Source organism: Oryctolagus cuniculus, chromosome 20, assembly GCF_051225735.1.
Source record: "Oryctolagus cuniculus isolate XC-2025 breed Fujian yellow rabbit chromosome 20, ASM5122573v1, whole genome shotgun sequence".
Taxonomy (NCBI): Eukaryota; Metazoa; Chordata; class Mammalia; order Lagomorpha; family Leporidae; genus Oryctolagus; species Oryctolagus cuniculus.
This window is the reverse complement of record NC_142886.1, coordinates 31,103,290-31,118,817: the sequence shown is the minus strand read 5'-3', so window position 1 is coordinate 31,118,817 and position 15,528 is coordinate 31,103,290. Positions and strand designations below refer to the sequence as shown.

Here is a 15,528-nt window from a genome sequence, read left to right as displayed (position 1 = left end):
AAAATATTCTTTGTGTGAATTATTTGCTTAGTCCTTGTGAATGTGCCTTACTTAATGTGATTTTTAAAGGTGTTTAAAGAACTGTTAGAAAAATAGAGTTAGAAAAATAGGTAGAGACAGAGAGAGAAGTCTTCCATCTGTTGGTTTATCTCCCAAATGGCTCCAACAGCTGGAGCTGGGCCGATCCAAAACCAGGAACCAGGAGCCTCTTCCGAGTCTCCCACATGCGTGCAGGGTCTCAAGGACTTGGGCCATCCTTGCTGCTTTGCTAGGCACGTTAACAGGGAGCTGGATAGGAAGTGGAGCAACTGATACTCGAACTGGCACCCATATGGGATGCTGGTGCTGCAGGCCAGGGCTTTAACCTGCCACACCACAGCGCCGACCCTCCCTATAAACTTTTGAGGATCTGAGTCTGTTCTGAATTGTAGAGGACATACTGAAAGTTAAATGTAATTTATTTTTTATTTTTTATTTTTGATAGGCAGAGTGGACAGTGAGAGAGACAGAGAGAAAGGTTTCCCTTTTCCATTGGTTCACCTCCCAATGGCCGCTGCGGCCAGTGCACTGCGCTGATCTGAAGTCAGGAGCCAGGTGCTTCCTCCTGGTCTCCCATGTGGGTGCAGGGTCCAAGGACTTGGGCCATCCTCCACTGCCTTCCCGGGCCATAGCAGAGAGCTGGACTGGAAGAGGAGCGACCGGGACAGAATCCAGCACCCCGACCAGGACTAGAACCCGGTGTACGGGCACCGCAGGTGGAGGATTAGCTTATTGAGCCATGGTGCCTGGCCAAGTTAAATATAATTAGATCTGCATTTCTTGCCCTTTGAATTACAGATCAGTTGACCAAGCTAGTCAGTAGTGTGTGTGTGTGCGTGTGTGTGTGTGTGTGTATTATGAGATTGTGAGCAGTCTTTGCTTTTATTTTCTTTACAGATGAATGTGAACAATATATGATTTCTTTTTCTAAAATGGAAGCTTTATAAAACCTCTGCTGTCAGACAGTAGAATTGCTTTGTGTGTTATTAGTACACTTTTTAATTAAAATTGGCCAAGAGCAGTTTTTACATATATATATATGTGTATATATATACATATATATATATATGTACATCTCCAGTGTAGATGAGTCAGAGAATTAAGGCTGTGGGTTATATGCTCTTTGCCTTTCATCAAGTTATTTTGTTTTGTTTTTGTTTTTGGGCGTTTCTTTACTGAGTTGTAAAATTAAGTGTTGAGTTTGTTCATTAAGATTTTTTTCTCAAGCTCTGGCATCGTCGAGGACGTGTCTCTTCTGGGATTCCCTCTACTGATACAGTCTGCTTCATTTATCTCCCTCCTTCCCTACCTCTAGGGAGGCTCCTTATAGTCCTCAGCCTCAAGCATCTGTTTCCACTTGCCCTGAAATACTGAAATTGGACTGTGTTTTCCGCATTTCTAAATAGTCTCTAAAATACCTGTATCTTACCTCTGGCTCTCTAGACATATGGTAGTTTTTTGTTAGTCTTGTTACAAGATGCTGTAATGATGTCCTCTCTGAATTCACAAGAAGAACGGAGAATTCAAAATAATGCCTAAATATTATCATCTGCCCATATTTATTCAGATGTTCCCAAATTGGCAGCAAGTTTGGATTATCTTCAGCCGATTTTCTGCCACACTCCTCCCCTAGAATTAGCTGTGCTTGCTCAGTTGCTACAGCTGTTACATGAAACTAGAAGAAAGAACTAATTCATTTGATTCTGTCATTAGTGTTCAAATACATATTCCCAAGCCAGAAGAACAGGACAGAACACAGTGAAAAAAAAATTTTTTTAAGGATTTATTTGAAAGGCAGAATTAGAGAGAGAGAAAGAGAGAGAGAGAAAGAGAGAGAGAGAGAATCCTCCATCTGCTGGTTCACTCCCCAGATGACTGCCATGTTGGGACTGTGCCAGGCCAAAGGCAGAAACGCAGAACTCCATCCGGTTCTGCCACGTGGATAGCAGAGCCCCAGGCACTTGGACCCTCTTCCGCCACCTTCCCGCTTGCATCAGCAGAGATTTGGATCAGAAGTAGAGCAGCCTGGAATTGGACCAGGACTCATGGGATGCTGGCTTTGCAGGCCCTCTGCACCACAGTGCTGTTCTCACAAGCTACAGTTTTATGGGATGTTTGTTAGCTCTATGAAGGCAGGAGCTTTGTTTATCTTGCTTACTCTTTGTGATGCACAGAATAATGTATTGTTAAGGTCTTCACAGATATTTGTGAATGAATGAATGAAATTATAGCTGATTAAGTACAGAATTGAAAGACTTGAAACTCTTAGATTTAGGAGCTTGGAGCACATGCAGAGGATGGATGCAGTGGGGTGTTGTGATTGGAATCTAGTAAAAAAAAAAATGGAAAACATCAAAAATCTTTACCTGGAAGGTCAGAAACTTTAGTAGGGATGGGAAATTCATTTCTTTAATTTAAGTCCAGCATATACACGAATGCTACGATTTTTACGGCTTTGTCAGTCAGGGGCTCTGTTCCTTAAAACTTGAGATGCTCAATAGAAGTGTCATGGAAGAGGATCCTGAAAGAACAGATAGTTGAATCTACTGACTTGTAAGGTTCAAGATTGCCCATGTTCCAGTGAGTTTTACTTCAAAGGGAGATTTGATATTGTATGCTAATTATCTCACAGAGGATAGTGGAGTATGTCATGACATTTTCTGTCTTTGCTAAACATTGAATTTATAGATTTTTTTTGACAATATCAAGATTCTTAAAAATAATGAAAGATGGAAATAGTTTTATTAAAAAGAGACAAGTCATGGGGTCCACAGTAAAGTGATACTGGATGTAAGAGAGACTATGAGGGAAGCAAGAGAAGAAAAGTCAATTAAAACAGCTTTGAGAATTGCTTGGGTTTAGAATATTGGCAGTCTTCGAATACATCAGTAATCCCTGGAAGAGTATTTTCTTTATTAGCATCATACTAATGAGAACACTGCAGCCTTTGTAGGTCTTAAATATGTAGAGGGCAAAACCTGCTCACACAACTCAGTAGTCTCTGAGAGCAGGGAACTGGATGGTAGTTAATGAAATCCTCTGCATAGTGTTGAATTTGAGTGTCCAAAAGATGTTGAAATCACTTATACAGAAAAGTCAGGGGTAGAAGTTTAAATGGTTGTAAGCATGTTTTATGGTCTCCTGAAATTAGTTCATTGAGGAGACAAGTGTACAAACAATTGTATTGCAACCTGAAATTTTTTTTTTTTAAATCATGACTAAAATACTATGGGAGTGGTCTGCTTTGGAAGATCAGGAAAAAAAGGAGTGGGTTTGATGCATAACTTTGAAAGATAAGAAATATGGGAAACAGGTGCCGAGGAACAATCCATATGTGCGTTAACCTTTGGTAAGGGGCTCAAGGCAGATGCTATCACAGTGGCAGAGCTACGGAAGAAGTCACATGGTGAGATAGGCAGCCCGAGAGATTCAGAGACTGGGCTTACTCTTTTCACAATAACTGACTTGAGAGAGAGCTAACCTGGTTCCTGCAAGAACTACATTGATCTCTTCTGAGGGCAGCACCTCCGATGACCTTCTATTAGGCTCTACCTCTTAAGGTTTCCACTACCTCTCAACATCAGCACACTGGGACCAGAGTTTTCAGTGCAAAGACCTTAGGGGGACCCACTCAAATCACATCCAAACCATAGCAGCAAGTGTCTTCCCTTAGGGACCTGACAGTGAGGTTGTTTCCTCCTAAGTAAAGTATAAAATTACCAAATATTCTTTGGAACCAGGTTGTTAATTTTTTGGAAAAGCTGCTAGATAAGAACAAGACTTGGTGAAAATGTCAGTAGAAATTGTGTGTTAAGCTGGAAGGAAAGTCTTAACAGACAAAGCTGAAAGTTAAGGAGTTAGACCTTAGTACCTTCCATCCAAAGGCTACCCAGAAGAGTGGAATGCTACCGCTGTTGTGGTTTCTAAATCCCTGATCTGTGACTGGACATGGTAGAATGGTGTTAACCTGATGTCATCTAAGTATTTTGTTAATAAAATGAATTCTCTTTTCTCTGATTTCTTGTTGATGCAACAATATTCTGATTAGAATTTGATTTCCTTTCTTGATGAATCTAGAGGAAGACAATGTGCTGGTTATGCTGACACAAACAGCTATAGTTCTCATCATAAATTGGTAACTAATTGTTCTAGTTTAAGCATTAGGCTTTTTGCAGGCTTAATGCTGGCTGCTGACAGATGGTTCCAATCTGAGGCTGACATGATGGCTCAGTGTGTTAAGCCACTGTTTGTAATGTTTGCATTCCATACTGGAGTGCTGTTTTGATTTCTAGCTACTCTGCTCCCAGTCCAGCTCCCTGCTAATGTACCTAGGAAGTAACAGATGATGGTTGGAGTACTTGAGTCCTTGCCACCCATATGGGAGACCTGGATGGAATTCCTGACTTGGCCAAGCCCCAGCCCCAGTAGCTGTTCTGGATGTTTGGGGAGTGAACCAGTGGATAGAAGAAATCTCTCTCTTTCCCTTTTAAAAAAATATATATTTTTTTTAATCATTCCATTCTGAGTACCTTGAAGGTAAATGCTGATTCTTGGCTACGCACCCCACTTTGAAGTAGTAGTAGCTCAGGCAGCATTATATACATCATTACATATACATCATTTGTGGTCAGGGGAAGACTAAGTAGGCATATCTAAGAAGCTGCAAATAGTAAAAATATGAGAGACTGAAAAGGAAGATAAGCCTGGACAAAAGGTGCAAGACAAGTTATGAAATCTTTGCTTTTGGCTGAAAGTTCCATTCATTCATTTTTTAAAAAAATTATTTGAAAGGCATGGACAGAGAGAGAGAATGAGAATGAATGAATGACTATCTCCTGTCTACTGCTTTATTCCCTAAATGGCCGCAACAGCCAGAGCTCAGCCAGGCTTCAGCCAAGAGCTGGCAACTCAATCCAGGTCCCTCATATGGTTGTCAGGAACCCAAGTACTTGAGCTACTATCACGGTGCACATTTGCAGGAAGTTAAAATCGGGAGCAGAGCCACGAATCTGAAGCAGGCATTTCCACATGGGATGTGGGCATCTGAAGTAGCATCTTAATCACTAGGCCAAATGCCTGCCCTTATTTTGATTATTTTTAAATATTTTTTATTTATTTATTTAAGAGGTAGAGTTACAGACAGTGAGAGGGAGAGGCAGAGAGAAAGGTCTTCCTTCTGTTGGTTCACTCCCGAGATGGCTGTAACGGAGCTGTGCCAATCTGAAGTCAGGAGCCAGGAGCTTCTGCCTGGTCTCCCACGTGAGTGCAGGGCCCAAGAACTTGGGCCATCTTCCACTGCTTTCTCAGGCCACAGAGGAGAGCTGGATTGGAAGAGGAGCAGCCGGGACTAGAACTGGTGCCCATATAGGAGGTCAGTGCCACAGGAAGAGGTTTAACCTGCTGCGCCAGGGCGCTGGCCCCTGTTTTGATTATTATTTTAACAAAAGTTGAAAGAAAATATCATTTGTGTTTCTTGTTCTAAAACGTCATTTTACCTTTTATGATTAATTTTCAGTGTGTAGATCTTGTGATGTTTTGAGGAATTCAAGCTGGGTTTGTTGTATGTAGTGGATTTAAGTTGATTAGGCTACCCTGTAATGAGTAAAGGCACATTAGCCAGCTATTACAATTTTGACACACTGTTCACACATGCAATTCTAGAGAATGTTATTTTTTTAATTTTTTAATTTTTATTTTTTTTTGACAGGCAGAGTGGACAGTGAGAGAAAGAGAGACAGAGAGAAAGGTCTTCCTTTTGCCGTTGGTTCACCCTCCAATGGCCGCCGCGGCTGGTGCGCTGCAGCCGGCGCACCGCGCTGATCCAATGGCAGGAGCCAGGTGCTTCTCCTGGTCTCCCATGGGGTGCAGGGCCCAAGCACTTGGGCCATCCTCCACTGCACTCCCTGGCCACAGCAGAGAGCTGGCCTGGAAGAGGGGCAACCGGGACAGAATCCGGCGCCCCGACCGGGACTAGAACCGGGTGTGCCGGCACCGCAAGGCGGAGGATTAGCCTAGTGAGCCACGGCGCCAGCCGGAGAATGTTATTTTGACATAATTCCTGTACAGTAGCACTTTGAATTTCTCTAGGAATGAAATTTTATAATGATAATGATTGAGAATTGTTTTGCCTAGAGAAGTTCCCTGAATCTTTGTAAATCTCTTACAGGGCTCCTTAGAAACCCCTTTTCATTAAGTAGATTTAATTACTTGGAAACTACTTCCATCTTTTACAGATTTTAATGATTCAAGGAGATTTATATACTATGACTGCTCTTGAAAACTTAGTCTTTTTCTCAAGCTGTGTTTTCTCAAGCTATGTTGTGATGTGTTGACGGTTGTGAAATTTTTTTCCAAACGAGGAGACTTAGAGGCTTCATATTTGTTAGTTTAGATTTTTTACTTTTTGCTAATGTTTAGTAAAGCTGTAAGTTGATTTGTGGTATCAGCTTTTACTCTGATCCATCATGCTGTTAAAATGGTAAAGGATTTTTTTCAATTTCTTTTTGTTTGTTGGTTATAGAACTGTCATAATTTTATTTGCTGTGTATCTTCTTAACAGTTTCAAAACTGCTGTACCTCTGAACTCTATAATTTTTCCTCAGATAATAAGTAGGGTGTTTTATTTTAGTAAATGGATTGATGGGGTCAAATCTGTTTTTTAACCTGGTTCTTTTGTTTATTATGTAGCTATTACAAGTATTTCTTGTCTCTACTTTATAATCAACTTCTGTTTTATTTCTTATTAATGCATTAGGAGAAACATATAAGCAAAGAAGAAGAGCACTTAAGAAGAATGGAAGAGGCCAGACTGCAGCTCAAGGATCAACTGCTTTGTCTGGAGACTGAACAGGAGTCCATTCTTGGGGTGATAGGGAAGGAAATTGATGCAGCTTGCAAAACCTTCTCTAGGGACTCCATGGAAAAATTGAAAGTAATTATGAGTTCTCATTGTGCCATAATTTTCAGTTTGTTTCTTAGTATGTAATTATAGATTTTAATCTCTAGTTACATGGTAGTCATATTTTTATTCCATTCAGAAAGTTTTAGGAAACAATATCACTTCCTTCCCTTTTTTCCAATGAAGCACTGTATCTAGTCCACAATCATGGAGAGAGAAATATGGTGTTATTCCAGTGAATTGCCTGTTTTTTACTCAGTTAAAGAAAATGTCTTATGAGAGAGGCAGCAGTTTTGGCTAAAGAAAATAACCTTGGAGTCAGGAGCCCTGGATTTTGAATTTTTCATCATGATAGGCTATTTTTGTTGCTGTTTGTATGTTACTTGCAACCAACTATTGAGTGTATATTACAGTTTCTGTGAGAAGTACAGTAAATGCAGTCTCTTTCTTTACCCCTAAAGCTACCCTTCCTTTAGGTACTTTGATTAATTTCACCATAGAGAAGATAAAGTGAGGTTTAGAGGGGTTCAGTAACTAGTGACAGGCCATACATCTCGTTAAATGCTAACCTAGGACTTCAAACCTTAGGAGTCTGGAATCTGTACAAGTAACCAGTATGTTCCCTGCCTTCCTATTTGAAAAACTTATATTTAATTTGGTTTTCCTATTTTTAAAGTGGAATGTTACTATTTATTTTTTAAATTTTACTTAAGAAAATTGTATGAAGGGTGCTTTGAATTGCTTGAAAGTAAGCACCTCTTTCAAGTGTAGGCTCTGATACTGCTGTGTTACATACAGAGAGCACTAGGTTGCTTTGATATTGTCAAACCATAACACACTGTAACACATCTCTTACCTCTGTATGACAGCACTCCTACTATGGTATTATGCTTTTTCCTCTTCAGATGTTTCTTCATTTATTTGTCTTTTTCTAGAAGGATTTTCCCTTAAACTAGTATGTTCTGTGTTTCCCTCTTTTTCCTGTTCTTCCACATCTTCCCCCCACTTTTCTCTTTTATGGTATTTAAAAGAAAAAAATAATTCTTTTCTTGTAATCAACAGTTTCTTAGTATTAAACTAAAATGTGAGATTTCAACTGGTAGAGTTTGGTAAAGTGGTGGAATATTTTTCTAAATACATTTTTTAAAAAAGTCAAATTTCATCTTGAAAAGACTGTGAGCCTAATGTGGAAATAATGTGCTTTAGGTAGAAAATTAACTCTTTTAGGACTGTTACTGGGCCTGTTATTATTTTTAGTTTATTCTTTTGCCTATCTAATGCTGATTTTTTTTAGTTTTAAATTTGCTCATACAGAGTTGGTGTTGTAGCTCATTGGTTAAGCTGCTGCCTGAAACACTGGCATCCCATATGGTCACCAGTTCAAGTCCTGGCTGCTCCACTTCTGACCCATCTCCTTGTTAATAATGTGCCTAGGAAAGCAGCAAAAAAATGGCCTAAATGCTGGGGACCCTGCCACCCTTCTAGGAGACCTGGATAGAGTGCCAGACTCCTGGCTTCAGCCTGAACCAGTCCCAGCATTTGGGATGTAAACTGGCAGATGGAAGATTCTCTTTCTCTTTCTCTCTGTCTGTCTCTTTTCTTCTCTCTGTAACTGCTCTATAACTCTGCCTTTCAAGTAAATGTGTGGCCTAGAAAATCCTAATTTATCTGAAAGTTCATATTAGCAATGTAATATTTATTCTGAATTTTAAAAATTTATATTTTATTTCTTTTTTAAAAAGATTTATTTATTTATTTGAAAGGCATAGTTACAGAGAGGCAGAGGCATAGAGAGAAAGAGAGAGAGAGGCCTTCCATTTGCTGGTTCACTCTCCAAATGGCTACAACTGCCGGAGCTGGGCAATGCAAAACCAGGAGCCAGGAGCCTCTTTTGGGTCTCCCAACGCTTGTGCAGGGGCCCAAGGACTCAGGGGCCATCCTCCACTGCTTTCCCAGTCACAGCAGAGAGCTGGATCGGAAGTGGAGCAGCTGGGACTCGAACTGGCACCCATATGAGATGCCGCCACTGCAGGCATTGGCATTACCCGCTATACCACAGCGCCAGCCCCTGGTCTACATACTTTTTATTGTGAATATTTTCCATTAGTAACTTTTGTTTGCTCCTGTATACTTGAAAAAAGATGGATATACTGAAGTGCTTAACATTTACTGTCACCTCAAGAAACCACTAAAGGATTTGTTAAAGATAAAATTGATTCTTTGCTTTGTAGTTGATAGTTGTACAGGAAGGTGGCAGGAGAATCTTGAAAATGTTTCCTAAAAAGAAAGAATTCAAGGTATTCTTTGTAATTTCTTAAATTTTGAAATGTTGCTGGTGAAATTTTCTGCTATTTTGCATTGAGAATTTTATGGAATGAGTTTGATCAGAAACATGAAGCAAATGAGCTTGAGAAAAGTTCTGGGGAATGGTGCTATTATTTCTAACTTTTGGTTTTCTGGTAACTATATTAGTATGTAGTCAATTTTGGTAAATTCATACATGTAAACTGTCACCATTATCAAACAATTAGGAGAGTGTTTTTATTAAGATACATCATTAACATTGGCCAACCTTTGATGATTCAAGAGCTTAACTTACTGGATTAAATCTATATCCTATGCTGATTTTGCTCTCTCTTCCCATAACTCTGGCCTTGGTATTCACTGTGTGATAGCACATGGGCTTCGGATCAATACAGATAGGTTAAATTTGTGTCTCCTATAAGTTTTGGTTGAATATTTTGGCATAAACTTTCTTCTTTTTTTAACTCCTTAAAGTTGAGACTTAAACTTTTTGATGGTATAATGAATAATTTAATTTTAGAGAAAAATATGTTTCTAATACTCTTTATTCTTATTGTAGGTTTTTTCATCTAGTCCTGATATACATTATGACGCACATCGCTGGTTAGCAGAAAGCAAGGTAATTAATCTTTTGATTCTAAAGTTTTTATACTTACGATCTTCAAGGAATCCTATTTGGTTTTATATTTTGGTTATATTTATTATATATATATTTATATATATTTTGGTTATATTTTGTCACATAACTCTTCTTTTGAAGGTATATTTCTGCATTGCAGGATAAGACATCACTGTGGTGCATTTAAGAAACTTCCATGTTTTGTATTTTAACATTTATAATTTTAACATTTATAATTTAGCTAAAATACGTAGGCAAACAATGAGAGAATTAAGGAAGGAAAAATTGTGAAATATCAGGAATCAGACCATTGGAGAGAGAGATTTTTCTTCTTGGAATAGGCAATGTCTCTGGAAGTACACAAATGTCAGAGTAAATGGAACTAATCATTGTGCACATATATACTTAATAAATTTAGGTTCGTGAGGGTAGGCTCAAAGCCTGTCAATTACATGTGACTCAAGCAAATCCTTACACCATTCTCGGTGTCTTTTACAAAATTACAGGGTAAACAAGGCCGGCGCCGTGGCTCACTAGGCTAATCCTCCACCTGCAGCGCCGGTAACCCGGGTTCTAGTTCCGGTTTGGGCGCTGGTTCTGTCCTGGTTGCTCCTCTTCCAGTTCAGCTCTCTGCTGTGGCCCGGGAAGGCAGTGGAGGATGGCCCAAGTGCTTGGGCCCTGCACCCGCATGGGAGACCAGGAGGAAGCACCTGTCTCCTGGCTTCGGATCGGCACAGTGTGCCAGCCGTGGCAGCTATTTGGGGGGTGAACCAATGGAAGGAAGACCTTCCTCTCTGTCTCTCTCACTGTCTAACTCTGCCTGTCAACAACAACAACAACAACAAAAAATTCCGGGTAAACTTGATATTCTGAAGATAGCTTTCCTGCTTTGTGGTTTTTTGACATTATGATTTAAATTTAATGGGAGCTAAGCAAAAATAAAAAAAAAGAACAATTTTTCAATTTTGCTTCTTTTTTAAAAAAATTATTTATTTATTTGAAAGAGTTACAGGTAGAGAGGGAGGAAGAGAGAGAGAGAGAGGGGGAGGGGGGGGGAGGGAGGGAGAGAGAGAGAGAGAGAGAGATCTACTGGTTCACTCCCCAGAAGGCCTCAATGGCCAGGGCTGGGCTAGGCGGAAGGCAGCAGCCAAGAGCTTCATCCAGCTCTCTTCTTCATCCAGATAAAGTGCCCCAAACACGTGGACCATCTTTCACTGCTTTTCTAAGGCCATTAACAAGGAAGCTAGATGGGAAATGGAGCAGCCGGGACGTAAACTGGCACCCATATGAGATTCAGGCATTGCAGCTGGTGGCTTTACCCACTATGCCACAGTGCTGGACCCTGAACAATTTTTTTAATTTTAGCAAAGACATTTTTTCAGATCTTGGGATGATTGTCAGTTTAATTCATCTATCAGATTGCTTGGAAATTCACTGATTACAGTACATGCAGGGGATAGGTTTTTGGTGCTGCACTTACGGTGCCTCTTGTTACAGCTGCATCCTATATGAAGTGCTTGGATTTGAGACCCAGTTCTGCTTCTGATTCCAGTTGCCTGCTAATGTGTACCCGGGAGGCAGCAGGTGAAATGGCTCCAGCAATTGTGTGATTGCCTCCCATGTCAGAGGCCCGCATTGAGTTCCCAGCTCCCAACGTTGGCCTGCCCCAGCCCTGCCTATTCCAGGCATTTGGGAAATGCAATAGCTGAGGATAGGGCAGTGTTCTCTCTGACTTTCAACTAATAATAGAAACATATGGGAAACGATGACCAGAGGAGTTGTAAATATATTTACCCCCACCACGTCTGTTCTTACTACCTGCATTCATTTTTAGACTAGTTTCCTCAGCTTCAAAATACTAAAATGGCAAATCTTTCATGTCACTTGAATGCCAGTTTAGGCCCTCCCCCCTTTTTGTTGTTGTTTTAACAAGAAGGAAGCTTTAGCTTTTGTCTTTTGTTTTTAATTGGAAAAATAAGAAATAAATGAACTTTCAAGGAAGGAAAGTGACTTGTCGAATGCCGTGTAGAGTGGAAAGCAGACTGAGTGTGTGCAGCGTCTGAAACATTGTGCCTGTTGCCATCCAGCTGTCTCAGTTCATTCAGTCAAGAATAGTGATTGTGTACTCATGGATTTCACACACTGTGGGTGGAAATAATGCTTAGCAAGTCATGAATTTTCATTGCATGTTCCAAGTCCAACAGAGAAAATTTAGATTTAAACAAATTCTAAAAATCTTTGAAATATGTTATATTGTTGTAGATACATGCAAACATTAACCAGAGAACATAGAAAAAGGAACAGTTACCCTCGTGTTTGTGCTGGGAGGGTGGCAAGGTGTGGTGGTGCCAGCATTCATATAAAGCTCCTCCCAAAAAGCAACATTTAAGCTTATTTTTGACAACAACAACAAAAATCGAAGTTCTCCAGTTGGTCAAATATGGATAAAACGCTAGGGAGAAGGACAAAATGTATGAGCGAGCACAGAAAATGCACTGTGATAGGTGACTAAGGTACAGTGGAAGATGCAGGTGAGAGCAGGCCCACCTTCGAAGGCCAACTGTGAAGACGAGAAATCTCTTCCTGATCATAAAAATATTGTGATTGAGCATTAGAATTTACCTTAGCTTATAGATTTTCCTGTGTCCTACTTTAAGTATGGCAGTCCTTTGCCTTCCTAAACGTTTCTGACAAACAAATACAAGTGTTTTTATTTATGCCACCTGCATAGGAAATTTGGAATATACATATTTTGCTACCTCAGAATTTTTTTCCCAGAAACTTCTGTGGTGCATTAATACAACAGTTCTTTTTTTTTTCTTTTGCCCAACTGCAGAGTTCTGACAACAAGAGCAATGTACTTGGAATTTTCTTTCAAGTTGAAATCTTTATCATTTCTGAACAGAAAGCTTTCACTGCTTTGGTTCAGTTAAATTATGAGAGCCAGAGATGACTCTTAATCATAGCTCTTTAATTTGGGAGCTTGGTGAGCAGTTTTCCCTTATCATTTAATGGGATTGAGCTTCTGATCAGGCCAGTTTTAATACTGCATGAGACAACTGTTCTTCTACAGTGTAAAAGGGTTGTGATAAAAAATATCATGCTGACCAACTGACTAAGGAGGAATTGAATCTATTTACCAGAAAGATGGCTTAGGTTATTGATGGGCTACAATACTGTAATTCCCATGAACTATGACTGGATACCTCTATAAGTATTGAAGATAAGATCTGAAATCAGAGAACAAAAGCTGTATGGAAAATAGAATTGCTGTTCTGGTGGTCTGTGGTGACATCTTGCAGTATTAGAAGGACCTCTGAGGGCATTTAGTAATTGTTTTCATAAATCTGCCAAATGAATTTCTTCTGTTAGTGTTAATTCTAGAAAAATAGAGGACTGGGTGGGGATTGTATCACAGTTGTGTTGTTGGCCATGAGGCATAACATAAACAGGAAGTCCACCTGAGTGTGGAACCAGATTCCCAGATAAAATAACCAATGAATGATAAGAGTAAGACATTACAGGAAGGAAGAGGGTTTAAGGTCATTTAAGAATTGGTGGGCAAGGAGTTCTCGTGGATTATGGGTTTTGTTTTTTTGTTATAAAGTCTGACAAGGCATGAACTCTCCAAGTTTTATTAAGCTTGATAGCAAACTTACTGGGTCAGTAGATCCTAGATGCTGTGTTACATGCTGTGAACTTAACAGCAAACAAGAAAAAAAATGGTCTTGCTTCTTAAGTAAACTCTGTTTTTCAAAAAAGATACCTATGTTGATATTTTCAGAATTATATATTATTATAATAAAAATATGTAGAAGCTACCATGGAGGTTGATGCCTGAGATGAATCGTGAAGCTAATCTGGTAAAGAAAGAGAAGACTACATATTGAGAAACCTAGGAATGACACAGAAGAGAAACAACATGATAAGTGCAAAGAAATGCCAAGTGCCTTTGCAAAACGGAATATAAAATAGTAAGTCAGAAAAAGGCAGGGGTGAAGCCCCAGTCAGAGGCAGTCATTAGGTGCATCAGGGCCACTGTAAGCCAGGCCTTTGAGGGCAGCAGGCCATTCAAAAAGAGCAGTGTGTGCCATTTTGAGGAGCTTGATTCAGGTAGGCAGTTAGTGAATCACGAAGGAGTTTTGAACAACGCAGGCACATGCTTGTATTTTAGAAACATCACTCTGATAGAGATGTGGAAGTTGCATTAAAAGTAGTAAGATGGAAGGCAAGGAGACCAATTAGGTTTTTCCTGTCTGGTTGTGACAGTCTGAACTGAGGAAGTTGTTTATTGCTTCAGAAGTAAGGAAAGATTGGATTTATATTTTGGTGATGATATTTAAATCATTCTTAATGATGTGTCAGATTGTGTGGGAGAAGATGTTTAGTGTTTTCAAGCCCAACTGGAAGATTCCATTCAAGAATTTTTGTTGGCATAAATGGGCATGCAGAATTCCAGATAGGCAAGCTAGCAAAAATATTCAAAGTTTCCATCACAGGGATCGATATCCAGGAAGTTCTGTTTGGATAGGAAGTGCAAAGAGAAGTGTAGATACAGGCAAATTGGGAAGTAGCAGAGATGTTCACAGTGAGAATGAGGAGGACTTCCCAAATCTAGAGCAGGCAGACACTCTGAGGATGGAACCATTTACTGGTGATTATCATGATTGATCATGGATCTTATGTCATCATTTTGTGATAGTGTGTAAAGAAAAGCTGATGTCAGCTGTTCCTCAGCTTAAAGAAGGATTTCAGAGGGTTCTGTTTAGAGAATACATCTCATTTTGGAGTCCAGTATAAATTATTCCCTTCGAGGCAAAGAAATGAATTTATATACTTCTTCGATCATGGAAAACTGCTTTTTTCTTCTTGGCCTTTATCTCACTGTACTGAAATTATCCACTTTTCTTTTTCTTTAGTCATTAAGCCTTATGAGGGAAGAAATGTGTCTGTCCATTGCTCATTACATCTTTTTTTTTTTAAGTTTTTTTTTTTTAAATTTATTTGAAAGAGTTAGAAGACGCACAAGGAGAGTGAGGGAGGAAAAGAGAGAGAGAGAGAAAGAAAGAGAATGAATGGGTCTTCCCTCTGCTGGATCACACTCCAAATGGGCGCAATGGCCAGGCCGAAGCAGGAGTCAGGAGCTTCTTCCATGTCTCCATGTGGGTGCAGGGGCCCAAACACTTGGGCCATCTTTTGCTGCTTTCTCAGCCACATTAGCAGGGAGCTGGATTGGAAGTGGAGCAGCTGAGTCTCAAACCGACGTCCATATGGGATGCCAGAGTCACAAGTCATGGTTTTACTCCCTTTGCCAAAACACCAGCCCTGCTCATTACATCTTTAACATTTGTCACAATGCCTGGCTAAATGTTCAGTAAATTTCTTTAAAAGAATCATTATATTGAACTTGATGTATTTTTCCCGTTCTAGGAACTTTCTCAGCTTAAATACTAAAAAAGAATGAATAATTAGCAGATGAGATTTCAGTAAATATGTGAAATGTATTCATCAGCCTTTTGTTACTTTAATTAAAATACCTGGGAGGAATGATGTAGGAAGGGATAAACTTTATTTCAGCTAACAATTTGGAGGTTCACAGTCCAGGGTTGGGCAGGTTTATTAATCTGGCATCTAATGAGGTTAGGGGATCGCTGAGTGATGATCACTG

At 39.7% G+C, this 15,528-nt stretch overlaps 1 protein-coding gene across 20 annotated transcripts in view; it reads left to right on the top strand.

Annotated features, from left to right (window-relative positions):
• Positions 1-15,528, top strand: part of CEP128 (centrosomal protein 128) — a 478,907-nt gene that overhangs the window by 207,407 nt on the left and 255,972 nt on the right. For 19 of the 20 annotated variants that reach the window (XM_089322694.1, XM_070065335.2, XM_070065333.2 and 16 more), the window contains 2 exons: positions 6,794-6,970; positions 9,801-9,860. In XM_089322694.1, coding sequence (XP_089178820.1) covers positions 6,794-6,970; positions 9,801-9,860 — 237 coding nt within the window. Of the gene's footprint in view, positions 1-6,793; positions 6,971-9,800; positions 9,861-11,357; positions 11,494-15,528 lie in introns of those variants that run through there. The other variant, XM_089322697.1, reaches the window with a different exon arrangement.